Genomic DNA, 11,988 nt, shown 5'->3' with positions numbered 1-11,988 from the left:
GATCCCAGTGACAACCACGTGTTCGAGAATAAACACACGGAATAAATCAGTGTTTCTTACCTGACACCTTGCTTGGCCTCTCTGTCCAATATAAACTGCTATAGGCTCGTTATTATCGCAGGGGTCAACATCGATGAGCGCGTCTTCACCTCCTCCCCCTCCTCTTCCTCTCCAGCAGCAGCCGAACACTGCTTTCTCTTATAGTTCTGGGTTTTAAAGAAGGGGAAACCTAGTGGAGTCCGTCCTGCATTCGGCAGCGTTGTGTTCCCGGTGGGATGACGCGCTGGAGCCGAGAGCAACAACAGAGACGGAGCGGGTTCCCCGGGTCTCTTCAGGACCTCCTCCTCCTCCTCTTCCTCCTCTCTCTCTCTCAGTCTCTTCTCTACTCGCAGCTCCGGGCTCTTGCAGCCATGTGAGAGCCGCTCATGTACACACAGGACTCCCTGAGCCAGCAGATTATACGTTGCAGCTCCTCCGGGGCTCCAGCTCGTCTCCGGGTCGATCCCTAATGAGACGGGATGTTTTAATCCCATTTGTCTCATGTGGGTTTGCACAGTGTGCTGGAGGACAGCGCCACCCCGTGGGCCGAGCAGGTGCATAGAGGATCTCTGATACAGCACAGACAATACTAATTGCAATACATTGGTTCAGCTCTGTACCTTAGAATCTCACACGGATTTTTAATAGACACACATGCACGTGGTTTTATTGGAATTATAGTGCATGTATAATTGTTTCACCCTAAACCATTGTTTAATTGGAATCCGCTTTAAATTCATTATTTACCTACATTTTAAAATAAGTATGCCATCTCTCATTTACTCTATATTCTAAGATAAGAAAATAGACTTTCGAGTTTCTCCTGCACAAACCTGTATTTGTACTATACTGACAGGCTAATATTTGTATTAATGATTATTTCAGCTTAAGCTTGCTCATGCAGATATGAACAAGCTAAAACAGAATATTGAAAGTAACCCCACACGAACTCGCTAAAAAGCAAGGATTTTACCAGCCATCAGTTGCAGATCTAGAATTTTTAGAGGGGCCACAATTTAGACAGAGGTGCCAAACCCCATACACAGTTCCTTATTCAGTAGGTGCGCATTTAAGTCACTCTTTATTTACATTTAAATCTATAGCTTTGAGCAAAGACAAATCAAATCTTGTTCCTTCTTAAAGCACATTGTGTACTTCAAAAAGCTCCTAGAAATAAAAATTCTTGACAAATTGTCCTATTTATTGTTCGATCTAGCCCCTATAAGAAATAACACTACAAAGTAATACAAAAAATGTTAATCAAGCAAATTCCAAAATCTTTCAGAAAGTGAAAGGTTTTTAAATTTGCTTGTTTGGTGTTTTTTAATCCGTGTTTTCCAGACCTTGTATTCACTATCGTATCGCAAAAAAAAAAGTAAAAATGACGGAATATGGCCAAAATGGCCACTAAATGCAAAGTAGCAGGCATCCTGTTGCGTTTTTCAAATTGCAGCTTTCTGCAGATTTTGGTAACAATTTGAGCATGTTAAAGCCCTCAAAGAGCCAATCCATTTGCCTGAGTAATAATAATAACTAGTTGATGGGAGCATTATATCATTTATTTGATCACCGAATATAAACTAGAAGGTTTAGCATGAATTTTCTGAATTATATTAAATTATATGTGTCCTACACTGTGATTCTTGTAAGGCGTCAGAAGCCAAGATTGGAAACTACTGGGTTATTCTCTAACAATAGGTTTTTAAAGTATCAAAAATAAAAAAATATAAAAGTAACTTTTAAGTAAGGCTGTCAAACATATGTAGTAAAGTAGAAAATACAATGTTTTGCGCAGTCCACTTGCGCAGGATGTGCGCAGTTCACTTCTGTTCACCTCTTTATTTATTTTTTAATTAAATTAATTATTTATAAAATAATAACAGGAAATAAATAAAAAGTACATTTTCACCACTTTCTACTAACTTTTCTGCTAATTTTGGCAAGAATTTCCGCATGTTGAAGTCCTTGTCAGTGCTCGGGCCCTAAAAACTTATGGCCTTTACCAACTATTACAGTTTTTCTCCATTGCTTTGGCTCATTTCACGAAACAGAAATGACATTCTCAGAGCTCTAAGTGCAATTGGCAAAATAGCCCATATGGTTCAGCACAACTACATAGATCACCTTCAAAAGGTCATATCTAACCCAAAACAGTTAACTCAAGTTTCAAAACCAAATCATTTTCTCATATAAATAGTCAGTGCCCCCAAAATGAAAAGTTCCTTCTCGATTGCTGTGGCTCATCTCTCAGGAAGAAAAAGGACATTCTCAAAGCTATAAATACATTTGCCAAAATAACATAGATGGTTCAGCAAAACAACTACATAGCACACCTGCAAAAGGTCATATCTCTCCCAAAACAGACCACTCATCAGTCAAAACTAAATCTTTTTCTCAAACAAATAGTCAGTGCCCCCAAAATGAAAAGTCCCTTTGGCATTGTTTAAACACTACAGGTCAAAATGTTTAGATGTTTTGTCAGTATGGCAGTGGATCATAGAAATATCCCTCATGTGCACATTTCAATCTTGGCTCAGTCCTTTGACACTGAATGGTTACAGTAGATGTTTTCTTCAATATTATGTGTATCAAACAGGAAAAAGATTAATTCAAGGTTTCACATAAAATACTTTATTGAACTCATACTGCCATGGAAATTGTTACAGTAATTGCCATACACCGTGCTTACAGTAACAGAAAATGTGTACAGCACAATATACTGTTAAACAATAAGCAGATGAAATCAAAAAATTTGCATAATGAGATATGACCTTTTGAAAGTGATCTATGTAGTTGTGCTGAACCATATGGGCTATTTTGCCAATTGCACTTAGAGCTCTGAGAATGGCATTTCTGTTTCGTGAAATGAGCCAAAGCAATTGAGAAAAACTATAAACTTACTGTGTGATTGGTGATCAGATGGGTGAAACTCAACCTTGATTACTGAAGTTCTAGTTGCACCTGAAAATTAAGCCGATGATCAAAGATATCTTTATTACAGTATCTACCATGATGTTTTTCATGGTATTATGTGCCTGTACGATTTTGACAGTGGAGTGAACTATTGTGCAGGTGATGATGTACACAATGAAATTATGCCAACATGTTCTGCAGAGAACAACCACTTGCCTGAGAAGCGACAGTCAGTTTTGACCAGCAATATATATTCAGTTGGTAATTGGGCTAACTGAAGGCCATTGTACCTAACCGTTTGCAAAGGTGTGCTAAATCATTTGAAATTTGTGCAAGCTGTTGGAAATTGTACTTGTCATTGCAAGGATGTGCTAATACAATTGCAATTTGATTAAAGGAATGAGAAAGGAATCCAATCTGTTGTGAACAAGTGCCCAGTGGTTTGGAGGTTTGCACGTGTTGTTTTGAGAATGTCATTTCTGTTTCGTGAAATGAGCCAAAGCAATGGAGAAAAACTGTAACTGGAGCTATAGCGCCACCGTGTGTCGGACGGTGAGGGGTTCGCAGCAGGGTCACTGGTGGTAACGTCATCACGTCGGTATTGTGTTGACGTGGCGTCAGCAGCTTCAGCAGCAGCTAGCAGCAGCTAGCAGGCAGGTAACAGACCAAGGTGAGGCTGGAGCTAATCCTCTGGAAGAAGCAGGATGGATTTCACTCAGGAGAACTGATCGATCTGCGCTCACTTCTTCCAGGTAACGACACTTGCTATGGACTTTATACTAGTAGCATGTGATCTGTAAGCACTGACTGAACTGTGCGAACCTCAGCAGCTACAACAGTTGGACGCTAGTTAGCTCCGGCTTAGCTGGTTCGGACGTAGCCCTCAGTTTGCTAAGTGAGCCGAGTTGTTTAGAGTTTCTTACACTTTTATTAGCACAAGACCGAACTCTCTTTGAAAGACGTTGATATGTTAGCTTAGGGAAACGCGTTTTCAAAGCCGGTCGATGAAGACTGGACTCCTGTGTGTGCTGAGAGCAAAGAGACTGGGGTGGAGCAGGAGTTTCCTTTTTTGAAAAGCGAATTGCTCCTTTAAACCCGAGCTAACATGAGGTTTACTCCACTCCGGCGTCAAGTCGATACGAGCTCAGTTGCTGAATGCATGCTTGATACAGAAGAGTGTCTGTGTGCTTGTGGCTAACACCCTGGATAGCTACATGCTAACTGGGCTATCTCACGTTTGCTCAGGAATCCGGCGCCGGGTTCATGCAGTCTATGGTTCAAACTCGTCGCCCGGAATGAAACCTGCTCAGCTCCCAGCGCCTGTGCTGAAGAACAGACATGTAACGTTATCTGATGAGATACGACGATAGCTAATGGTTTCCCCGTGTTGCTAATGGCCATCGTAAACAGAGGACATTGACATCCCTGCGGACTGATAGCGCTCCCAGGGATGAAAGGTATAATTACTGTGAGTAGACTTAGCTGCTGGCCTCACGTGTTGATTACAGGTCACAGAGAATGACTTGTAGGTTTGCTGGTGCATGGTGGCAGCTTCCAGAACAGTCTCTTTATATCGTTATAGAGTCAGATTCCTGATTGTGTCTACTGCAATCTGTCCCTTACACCTAACTGGTGAGCACAGCAACAAATTATACAAAACCCCTGTCCAGTTGCAGTAAATCAGGTTTGCTGGTGCACACCACACCACTGGCCTATTGCTCTAATAACCACATGTTCCATCTCCCTGTACTAGACCACATAAAGCCTTTCTGTCAGTTTTTCTGGGAAGAGTGACCCTTGCTGTTATCAATGCAGAACATACAGTGCAAGGTTCTCATGTTTATCTCTGCTCCTCCCATTACAGTGAAACAAAATGTCCAGTAGAAGTCAGCACTATGGCTTCCAGTTGGCCACCATGGTGCAGCCTGCCAACGGCGGTCATGCCTATCTCTTTGGAAACAACGGCTCGGAGAATGACCTGTCGGAGGAGGATGGCGAGATCTACGAGCTGCGGCCTCGCGGCAGAGAGAGGCTACGGAGGAGCACCTCCAGAGAGAGGATGGACGACATCATCTACCTGAGCAGAGACATCCAGGAGGGGGACACCCTGAACAGCATTGCCCTGCAGTATCATTGCTCGGTACGTCTGGGTCGTAGATCACTGTGTGTTTGCGCATTTCTGTGCTCACTCCTGTTGGGAGAACTCAGATCTTCATTTCCATACTGAATGAGACCATTATTTTCCTCTTGACGCGCTACATAAAACACACAAGTAGTACTCAGACAGGAACTCCGGAAAATGTCAGGCAAGTTGGGCTTGACAAGGGTAAAATGTCTGAAACATTTAGACGAGCGATGACGCTTGAGTACAGCATACAGGTGCCAGGATGTGACCTATACATTTCACTGCAGAAATCACGTGTTCTAGTTTACAATATATCAACACTGCCCCTATTGCCAAAAGCTTTTTTTTCTTCCTTGGCATGTTAAAAACAATGAATTTTCCTGCTTTATTTGCACACCGGCATGTTGAGTTATTTTCCTAAGACCGTAGATGGTTTTACCCACAACATTAATAACTGGTTAGGTCAGAATACATAATATTAATTTGCATAAGTATTAAATAACTTTGAGTGTGTAAACTGAACTAAACTTAATGAATCCTTCTTCTTTGTGTTCTCCAGGTGGCTGACATTAAGCGTGCCAATAATCTCTTGACAGATCAGGACTTCTTTGCATTGCGTTCCGTTAAGATTCCTGTGAGGCGCTTCAGCGTCCTCACAGAGACTCACAGCACCGGGCTTGTCAAATCTGCCTCGCCCTCAGGAGACGGGCGCCTGCCTCAGATCTCACCCCTTACCTCCCTCCCTCCCGAGTCCTCCACAGACTCTTCTTCTTCTACAGACAGCGTGGAAGGATTCCTCCTGGAGAAGGACAAGGACATTGAGCGGCTGGTGAAATCCACAGGCCCGTCTCGGAGCAGCCTGAACGAGGTGGTCTCCTCCTTAACGCTGCAGCAGCAGCAGCCACTGCTAGCAGACGGAGAGTATAAACCCGCACAGAGAAAGGACCCTTATTATGGAGCAGACTGGGGCATGAGATGGTGGATGGCAGTGGCCATCATGCTGGTTGTTGGTATTGTCACACCTGTGTTTTATCTGCTGTACTACGAGGTTCTTGTGAAAGCTGATGTCAGCCATCACGGCGTCCCTGAACAAGCCAATGGCAGCATGCCACATGTAAATCTCCATGGCAATAAATTGGACCCTCCTGTTGGAGAAAACAACAATGCAGGAGCTGGGCCAGGACATCTTGCTGGAAATATGGTTAAAGGAGGTCCCTCAGAACTGGATGTGGACAAACCAGGAGACGGTGGACAAGGAGGCCATGAGAAAACATAGCAAGGGATTCTAATTTTATATATAAATTTTAGCTAGTTAAGAGACCTAATAAACTGGGTCGATGCTCGCATCTTTAAAAGTTTTTACTAACTTACTACATCAATGCAATCTGACTAAGACAGTCTGTTATATGGTTGAGAGACCAGAATAAGGGTTAAGGCCACAATATTTCCCTGTGTTGCTCCACAGTTTTATGCTTTTGAACAAGCAACACCTTTGGGCTGAAAATAGATCCAGCTGTCTCTGCCAGATGTGTCTCTTTTGACAGACAAATGTTACAAAAGGTTGAACTTTTTGGAACGGGTGTTGAGTCTCAGAGTTTGTGTCATCAGCAAAGCCAGGAGAACCCGTGATGTTTTTGTCATCTGGGCTGCTGCATTTTCAGGAAACTCCACACAAAGACAGAAGAGCCCTCAACCGTTTCCACAGTGACGAATCAGTGACCAAAGCTGTGGATTTTATTTAACTCCAAATCCACAAAATAACTCAGATTGGTCCAACTGTATTTGTTTCCATGTAAAACATTTCTCAACACCTTTGGTTGCAAAAATATGAATGTTGCCTCCTTTACACTCAATACAGAATTAATTTATTTCCCTATCAGTATTGGGAGTTCCCCGGAGAGAACTGTGTTTTGTTGAAAACAAATTTATTAAAAACTGTTAAGAGCATGGTGAAGAAAATGGGGATATGCACAGTATTCCCACAATGACTCAAACTTGTAATTATGTAATTTCAGACTTTGTTATATAGCCCTTTTATTTCATCACCGTGTTCATATTTTATGACAAAGCAGTTTGTGTTGTTGACAGTATGTGCCTTTCAGCCTGTGGAAGACTGCTACAGGCTGGATAATAAATAAATCTATTTTGAATAAATTATTGCCAGTATGCACATAGTTTGGCATCTTTCATTTAGAGAAGTCATTTAGGAAACATTGCTTCTCAAAACTCACACACACACACACACACACACACAAAGAAAACTACTGCAAACTAAACGATCACTCTGCTGAATAGCAATTTCAACTTATCTACAATATGCAACCAATAGGAATAATCACAGTGATCATTTGCTCCAGCAGTTGAACACTTGCTTGGTTTGTGAGGTCTTGTGGTCTCAGTATGTCGCTTCAGTATCCATATTGTCGTCACTGGCTGCAGCAAAGTCTTCACCGTTGTCAAAATAGTTATCTATGTAGTCGTTTTCCTACAGAGAGACAAAAGGAAATTAGACTAAAACATCGACCACATTCAATTTACTTCAAAAAACACGGCAAAGATTTCGGGTCATAATTTGTAATCTAACCTCTTCAACATCCTCTTCATCGTATTCTTCCGCCTCAATTTCCTCCTCCTCATCCTCATTCTTCTTCTTCTCCTTCTCATTCTCGTCGTCAGATTTTTCTGCGTTCCCGTCGTCTTTCTTTGCCAGTTCCTGAAAGGAGGACAGGATTCAATTAGGTGTAAAACATGCCGGCTCATAAGGACATAAACCTCCTGAGCTCATGCACTGCACTAACATGACGCTTTCACAAATACATGATAAATCTCTATCAAATCAACAGTGTGCATAATGTGAAGTAGTTGACCACAGATTAAAAAGATGAGAAGCTTACATCTAATTTAGTCATCATGTCCGCTGAGTCTTTGCTTGACACCTTCGTTGTTTTCTTCGCAACTGTTGGATTTAAGCATTTGACTTTAATCCTCATGCTTACAGGATTGAAAAATTGCCTTTTAGGATTGTTTAAAATACCATTACATATTTGACTTTAATAAATACCTGCTTTAGCCCGGGGTTTTTTCTTCTGGGGCATCAGTTCTTTGGGGAATAGGTTCCAGTCTAAAATATAAAGAAGAGGCTTTGCTTTAGTTTCCTTTTTTTTCTTAGTTTGATCTCGTCACATTACACTGGTTTAATGCAAGTACCTGGAATCCACTCTTCATCCACCACCTTGCTCTTCTTCAGGTATCGCTCCGTGTATCGCTCCACTTCTGTTTCAAGTAAATAAAGAGCAAGTTCTGTCTCAATACACTTTAACAAGTCCCAGTTCACTCTCACATCACACTCTGCCGTTTAGAGGAGCCACAAATGTGGACACATCATACAAATCACGTATGATATGTTTGGACTATATATAGAATCACATGTCGCTGTTGCCATAGATATAATCTAACAAGTTGCCAGGAATTTAAATTAGATTAAGTGTTTTACCAACACAAAACATCGAAATAAAGCATCTTAAAAAATGTTTTTGCTGGGACTCGAGGTGGTGCTGGGCCGGCTGGGGGGGGGGTGGGGGGGGGGTTGTGCCTACCCACCTCTCCTGTGGCCTGGTTTAAACCCACTCCTTGCTATAAGAGGGGCATTATTCACCATTATAGTATTATTTAATAGTATTGGTCTCAATGACGATGAGAATTCTAATATATCATTTTCACATTGTATTTATATATTGATAATGAGTATATCAGTGACATTATACATTTATAATCACTAAGATTATATGGTATGGTATATAGTGATGATAATTATAGCATATTATATTATCGTATTGATACCTCAAATATGAATTGCCACTATAACAATGCTAAACTCACACACACACCTTCCATGCACATGCCCTACTTAATATGATGTAATCCTGAGCACTGCACAATCTGAATATTACAGCATTCATCATTGTAACTGATTTGTGTCATTTCTATCTGTATCGATGCCAATTGTGTCCACCTTCTGTCACTTTTGTTAGTTTATCAGTTTGGCTTCTTGTCATATTTACCTCACTGTTAACCAGGGGAACTCTGACAGACTCGTAAGGGCAGACCATAGAAATCATATCAGAGCATCCAGATCAGACAGCGGCTGTAACTCAATATCTCGACCAGAAGCCGGCCTTTCTCTTCCCTTTCCCAGATATGACCCTAAATTAAACGTCTCACTTCCTAAGTGCTGCATTATCTCAGCTCACGGCAGCCGATGGACTTGCCGTGGCGTTTCCATCAGATGTCAGGTTTCTAATGCACTCCTCTCCTCCTCACCTGCTTTATTGCACAGAGGCTTGATGTTGTGCGGCAGCCGCTGCATTGTTCCCCTCATCTCCTGCTTCAGGGCCAACATGTAGTCCTCCTCTTCACTGACTTTCAGCGGCACTGGTTTAAACTCTGTGTTCTAGAGAAGATTAGATGGTGGAGGGAACATGAACAGAAATTCATTATTTTTCATCCATTCACCCTTGATCAACACCATGGCGCAGTATTTTTTTTAAGTTTCCTTCAACAATTACATCTTAGCTTGAACTGATATTACAACAATTTCAACTTCTGTTATCAATAAAAAGGAATTCGTGTGGGAATCCAAAATTGTACCAAACTGATGCTAAACCAAAACTCAGTGCAATTATAAAGTGACAGTTAAAATACACACCAGTATGACAAGTAACGGTGCACAGGCTTTTGGTATAATGTAGACATAACTGCTTAAAAATATTGAATAAAAAATTAATACAGAAATTGAAATTGGGGAACCAGTTGTCTGGGGAGCTTGAAACAAATTCTCAGTCAGGCGTAAGAAAATATTGCCTATTAAGGTCCTTCAACCTTAGCAAAGTGGAAACTGAGCAAAATTGACCCTCAGAGGCCTCAACAACCCCTGGCATGTCCTGTAGTCTGTAGAGAATCAAATCACAATGTCATGGCTTGTGCGCAAAATAGAATCAATCGTTCATTCAGTGCAATGTCCTTAAAGGGCCGTGTGATGCAGGAGGATACTTACACAATGCACATAGAATAAAGTGGAGGAGTCAATAGGGGCAATGTTAAACCAAACCATGTTAACTTGACCATGACAGGACACCATGATATATTATTTTCACCCAACTAGAATTATACAAATACACGTATTTTCACTTGTTGTACATTTTGTTTAAATAATATGTGCAGATTTCACTTCTTTAAGATCTTACAACAAATACTGATAAGGTTAAGTTAGAATTCTATTTTCTCTAAAAGGTTGTGCAGTTTAACACTTTGAGGGTGAATTCAACATACGGCAATGTAATATGTCTCAGTGGGATCTCTTTGTGTGTGTGTGTGTATACTTGTTTGGTTGGTTAAGGGCAAGATGTGAATTGGGTTTAAGGTTAAAGGGATAGTTCAAAAAAACCTTTAGGAGTCTCAGGGATGAAAAGTGTTGCAGCCAAGGCGACCATCTTTCTCAGACAACAGAAAAAAACACAACATGCCTCCATATTGCTCGTGCGGTGTCATCTAAGTGTCCGCAAGCCCCGACGTTCATATTCAACCTGAAACGGCCTCAGCTACACCAAGTTTTGTAATTGACACCAGTTTTCCGGGAAGTGAGTGAGAACGTGAACGCTGCTCCAGGGAAGATATCAGAAGACATTTAGGCTTAAAACTTGGTGCAAATGACGCAGTTTTGAGTAGAATATGAATGTCGGGTCTTGCGGACACCTGGATGACACCACACAAGCAGTATGGCATGTTATGGGTTTTTTTTACATCGGAAGAAGGGGTCAGGATTTCATCAATCGTATTGGGTTCAGCTGCAACCCTGTTGCAAGAAGTATTTTGTGGACCCCAACACTTCAAACACCCCTCCATCTGCGTAGTGGTCAGTAGATAATGAGTGAATATTCAGGATAGCTGGGGAAAACTGTGTCTGTGTGCACGTGTGTATTGATTGTGTGTGTGTGTGTACTACAGATATCTTTTTGAGGGCCATTTGGAGTTTGGACCTTACGGAGTGGGGTAAGACCTGGTTTAAGGGTTAGGCATTTAGTTGTGATGGTTAAGGTTAGTGTATGGGGCTGGGGAATGGATCATGACAATCAATGTGTCCTCACTCAGACAAAAGTTCAAGGATGTGTGTGGAGAGAGACAGAAAGAGAGAGAGAGAGAGAGAGAGAGAGAGAGAGAGAGAGAGAGAGAGAGACTGGAGTACTTACTGGAAACAGTGGCGTTGGCCCCACCCTGGCCTCTGGCATGCTGCCCCTGCCGATGCCCAGAGACTCGAGGTTGAAGCTGAAGGCAGCGGCTCCTCGACCCCTGCCGGCCATGTCTGCTCGTCACCTGCTACACAGAGTCCACATGTCAACGTCAGCGTCTGTCCGAACACGTGGTCCGTGTGTACAGACCACAACAACCTTAAAACACAGCGGCGGGACTTACAGGAAGATGTGGATACTCACTAGGGGAGCGTTTAGTGACAAACTGCACTAGATGAGATGGGAGCTCCTAAAAGTCCATGTGCTTTCAGATCCACTCAGCGGCTTTTAGCCTCTGGCGAGCTTCCATGCTTTCACTTTACGTGTGAGAGTCAGTGGCTGAGTGTTGTCAGTTGCTCTGCACCTTCAACGACTCGTCAGATCACTATGTTTAAGGCTAGATCTACTGAGGAGCTGCTGTTTGCTAACACCGGCGTGGGGATCACACTCTGCACACTCAGCGCGTGTGGAAATGTGGCTTTAAACGACCCCGCCCCGCGCGTGACGACAGACAGGCGTGGTGTCTTTTACGACCAATAGTAGCGCGGTTTGCGATGACGTCTCCCGCCAGTTCGCCCAATCGGCGCGTTCTCCTTACACAAGGGCGTGCCGGCGGACATCATCACA

At 42.3% G+C, this 11,988-nt stretch overlaps 2 protein-coding genes across 7 annotated transcripts; one reads left to right on the top strand and one right to left on the bottom strand.

The window, feature by feature from the left end:
- Positions 1–3,539: 3,539 nt before the first annotated feature.
- On the top strand, positions 3,540–7,243 carry lysmd3 (LysM, putative peptidoglycan-binding, domain containing 3). 3 transcript variants are annotated; one of them, XM_053421493.1, is made up of 4 exons: positions 3,540–3,704; positions 4,198–4,409; positions 4,817–5,092; positions 5,637–7,243. In XM_053421493.1, the coding sequence occupies exons 3-4, from the start codon at positions 4,826–4,828 to the stop codon at positions 6,351–6,353; spliced, it is 984 nt and encodes a 327-aa protein (XP_053277468.1). In that variant the 5' UTR covers positions 3,540–3,704; positions 4,198–4,409; positions 4,817–4,825; the 3' UTR covers positions 6,354–7,243. The 3 variants fall into 3 exon arrangements, with proteins under 3 accessions (XP_053277468.1, XP_053277467.1, XP_053277466.1); XM_053421492.1 differs by having other exon boundaries at positions 4,198–4,420; XM_053421491.1 differs by lacking the exon at positions 4,198–4,409 and having other exon boundaries at positions 3,543–3,704.
- On the bottom strand, positions 6,658–11,982 carry polr3g (polymerase (RNA) III (DNA directed) polypeptide G). Of its 4 annotated transcripts, none has more exons than XM_053421498.1 (8): positions 11,546–11,982; positions 11,323–11,449; positions 9,398–9,527; positions 8,285–8,350; positions 8,139–8,198; positions 7,972–8,033; positions 7,662–7,790; positions 6,658–7,562 (listed from the first exon to the last, which is right to left on the bottom strand). In XM_053421498.1, the coding sequence occupies exons 2-8, from the start codon at positions 11,431–11,433 to the stop codon at positions 7,473–7,475; spliced, it is 648 nt and encodes a 215-aa protein (XP_053277473.1). In that variant the 5' UTR covers positions 11,434–11,449; positions 11,546–11,982; the 3' UTR covers positions 6,658–7,472. The 4 variants fall into 4 exon arrangements, with proteins under 4 accessions (XP_053277473.1, XP_053277472.1, XP_053277471.1 ...); XM_053421497.1 differs by having other exon boundaries at positions 11,323–11,446; positions 11,546–11,981; XM_053421496.1 differs by having other exon boundaries at positions 11,566–11,981.
- Between the last annotated feature and the right edge of the window lie 6 nt (positions 11,983–11,988).

Source organism: Pleuronectes platessa, chromosome 4 (genome assembly GCF_947347685.1).
Source record: "Pleuronectes platessa chromosome 4, fPlePla1.1, whole genome shotgun sequence".
Lineage (NCBI taxonomy): Eukaryota > Metazoa > Chordata > Actinopteri > Pleuronectiformes > Pleuronectidae > Pleuronectes > Pleuronectes platessa.
The sequence above is the reverse complement of the archived record's forward strand: the minus strand, read 5'-3'. Positions and strand labels throughout refer to the sequence as shown.

Excerpts from the sequence above, each read along its gene's own strand:
- polr3g (XM_053421498.1), bottom strand. The coding sequence starts at position 11,433 with ATGGCCGGCAGGGGTCGAGGAGCCGCTGCCTTCAGCTTCAACCTCGAG. Across the intron at positions 8,199-8,284 it reads GGATGAAGAGTGGATTCCAG|ACTGGAACCTATTCCCCAAA; the intron begins GTACTTGCATTA and ends TTTATATTTTAG. Across the intron at positions 7,563-7,661 it reads ATGAAGAGGATGTTGAAGAG|GAAAACGACTACATAGATAA; the intron begins GTTAGATTACAA and ends GTCTCTCTGTAG.
- lysmd3 (XM_053421493.1), top strand. The coding sequence starts at position 4,826 with ATGTCCAGTAGAAGTCAGCACTATGGCTTCCAGTTGGCCACCATGGTG. Across the intron at positions 5,093-5,636 it reads CCCTGCAGTATCATTGCTCG|GTGGCTGACATTAAGCGTGC; the intron begins GTACGTCTGGGT and ends TGTGTTCTCCAG.